We start from the raw sequence: 3,168 nt of genomic DNA, 5'->3' as shown, positions 1-3,168 counted from the left end.
AGACTTTGTTCATAGAACAACAGCAGTATGATAAAAATCCAGTTTATTCACTCATTCTACAGCCTGTATCTAAACAATTACTGGATGGTTGAGCAACAACCTACAATGTTAAATACTACAGCACACTAACATATTATCTGAAGGACCTAATGTAGACTACCTTTTCAGCTAAGTACGAAATTCAATGTTGGTTGCAAAGTGTAGGTTAGAGTAATACCATATAGACATAACACATGAAAATGTCCAAAACAATAGCAGTTTTTAAGTATTCTTTTCAGGTCCAATCTGAGAAATCCCCAATTCTACCACACTATCTTTACCAAGGCTGCCAGAATAGGATCCCACCAACACAGTAGTATAATCCCTCTCATCTTGAACGAAATTAGCCCCTCCGATTTGCTCATACATTCTGCTTTAATAGTGTCCATGGTGAGTAGGTGGAGTCCGTTACATTCTGTACCTCAAAAGAACTGTTGTAATATCAATAGTCCGCGTTGGTAGTTTCTGTTTGCAAATGGTGGAATAGTGATACTCTAAAGCGCCTACCTGTTGGGTGTTTACAGCTTCCATTTAGAACGACTAATTTTCAAGCTAAAATGCTAATTTGAATTATTTGTAGTAAACTGCCAACATCCTGGTTTTGGATGCACACATACAGTATGTACGTGGCACAGCTTTCATAGCTATGTTTTCAGATTTAATTAGCAACATCAAATTAAAAATATGTAAAATTTAAGGTTACTATTTATGTATTTTGTTGTCCTTAAGTTCTGAACAGTGTCTTACCTCGGGTCCTTTTAGGTGTGGTCGAACCCAGAAGAAATTTTCAATTGGCTTTATGGTACCTCGCAGCCACTGAACACCAGGTTTCTCTACCTGAAACCGAATGGCATTGCACTTTAATAAGAAAATTCAACACATTTACCTCAATTCAATGACACAACAGTGTTTCCTGCTTGTTCCTGCAAGAACGTTGACTTTGAACTTCAAACAAAGCAGCAAATGAATCAAAAAATTAACCTCTTTTCATATAAATATCAGCAGTGTGATACACACTCTAGGTTGATGAGTTGGTTGAGTTAAACCTGCCCTCATTTTCCAGCGATGTTTTCACTCCAGGTGGTGGCTAAAAATTAACATTTCAAATGATGACCACATGAATTTGAGTAAATTGAATAAAATTCTATATTTTTTTAATATTGATGACAACTTGAATATGACACTCAGGAAAATTACTTGAATAATTCACACCACAAAAATACAGACCTCCCCTTTCTCTCTCTCTCTTTGCCTTTCCATCTTGAGCTGTCCTATCGAATAAACAAATCAACCTGTCAAAAGTCGAGGACGCTATTACTAAGAACATTTGACACTCTTCATACTTCTTCCAAAAATCTCATGGAAAATAATAAGAGGACTTTCTCTCACCACTGTTTATGAGTTGGTTGTTGCATTAAACCCATCTTCATTTTTTAAGTGGTCTTATGAAATTGGAATTTAAAGCCTTTAATCCAAGGTCATAATAGTGTTTGGAAAGTGAGGACACTGGATTTTAAACACAGCAGCTGCATAATCAATAAATTAACCCGTTTCATAGAAACAGCATTGTGCATGCTGTAGACCTGTCTCATCAATTTTAGAAAATAAAATAAATTTCTAGCCCTTGTGTTGAATTATATCAAAATGGAAATTGAAGCTTGCAAAGTGACTAAAGAACTTTATCTAACAGGTTAGAATGAAAATAATTAATTTCCAGAAGTTATAGAATAAACAAAGTAGTTAGTTATATCTTTTGAGATTAGTAAATTTAGGAAAAGTCTCCAGTTTTACCAAACTTGAGGTCGATGTGGTAATTAATACCACCAAACTCCTCTCATCTTGAACATAGATTAGCCTCCTATCAGCACGTTCACGTGTTTAATAGTCAGTGGGTGGAGTATTGTTGGGACTGTTGCGTAACTAAGTGTAATGTGTTTTACAATTAATAATTACTCCAGCACTGTGAGCATCTATAAACTAAAACCTCAGATATTTTTCATAGGGGTGGATCACAAACCAGCAGTTTAAACAGCAGTGAATATTCCACGTATGTTAAGTCAGGTGGCCAGAAATGTGAAATTCAAAAAAATATATATGAATGTAGCTTTAAATTTAAAACAAAGGACAGTTCTTAAAGGTACCCTGTGGATTTTAACCTCTAGCAGTTTATTTTAATAATGTGTGGGTCCTTGTTCTGTTTGTCTCTTGGTGACGCACAATCCTGCCAATGATTCACTGATAAACAAGTGACAGTAACAGTGTGCCAAAATAAAAGCAGTGAAAAAGGCTGCAAGCTAGAAAACATGGATCCATACAATACATAGAGGGAGGATATGCATTCGACACCTTGCCAAAGATGAAGATAAAGTTATTTTAGTAAAAGAGAGCAAGTATATTAATAAAAGTAAAAATGCTAAATAATTTGATAATTTTGAAATTCAATATTAATAACTAAGATAAGATGTACCTTTAATGATCCCCTGTAGGAGAAATTCAAATTAGATACAGCAGCATAGGGGAATGTAGTGCAAAGAGTACAGAAGTGTAAAAGCAACAACAATAACAAGAATCACAAAAATAAGAATATTTTAAAATATAATAGAAAATACAAGACTATAAATGAAAAATATATGCAATATGCACTAAAATGGTGCATTTCTTGACTAAAAACATTTTAATTTAATTGTAATTTTGACATTATTTCAAATTTGAGACTGTTTAAATCCAAATAAAAGTAAATAAATAAGTCAATAATAATAGTCTCAAATGCATGAATTAATCGTGTCAAGGTTCAGCTCTGTTGTCATTATACAATGCAGGATTGCACAACTTAAATAACCTGCCTCAATAGATGTGAAGACACATGGGTAGTAGGAATACAAAAATGAATAAAATCGAATTCCTTGCTAATTTATAAAAAAATTCATTCAGTAACTTACAATTAAACAATAACATACAGTTATTAATCGTGTTTAATTATATATATTTTAAATATTATTAATTTTTAATTGTATATTTTAATGTAAGTGTTCCAATGAATGACTTATTATTATTGTAATTAGTATTATTATAATTATTATAATTATTGTATTATTATTATTGTTGTTATATTATTATTATTGTTGTTGT

General features: G+C 32.4%; 1 protein-coding gene across 1 annotated transcript in view; it reads left to right on the top strand.

The window, feature by feature from the left end:
• Window positions 1–1,683: 1,683 nt before the first annotated feature.
• Window positions 1,684–3,168, top strand: part of kif9 (kinesin family member 9) — a 6,781-nt gene continuing 5,296 nt past the window's right edge. The window contains exon 1 of the mRNA XM_035657029.1: window positions 1,684–1,704. Within this exon, the coding sequence (XP_035512922.1) occupies window positions 1,684–1,704 (21 nt within the window). The remainder of the gene's footprint in view (window positions 1,705–3,168) is intronic.

The sequence above is a fragment of the Morone saxatilis genome, unplaced genomic scaffold (genome assembly GCF_004916995.1).
Source record: "Morone saxatilis isolate NCDOM2014 unplaced genomic scaffold, NCSU_SB_2.0 Contig0, whole genome shotgun sequence".
In the NCBI taxonomy this organism is placed as follows: domain Eukaryota; kingdom Metazoa; phylum Chordata; class Actinopteri; family Moronidae; genus Morone; species Morone saxatilis.
Note: the sequence above shows the minus strand (reverse complement) of the source record. Positions and strands in the feature narration are given on the sequence as shown.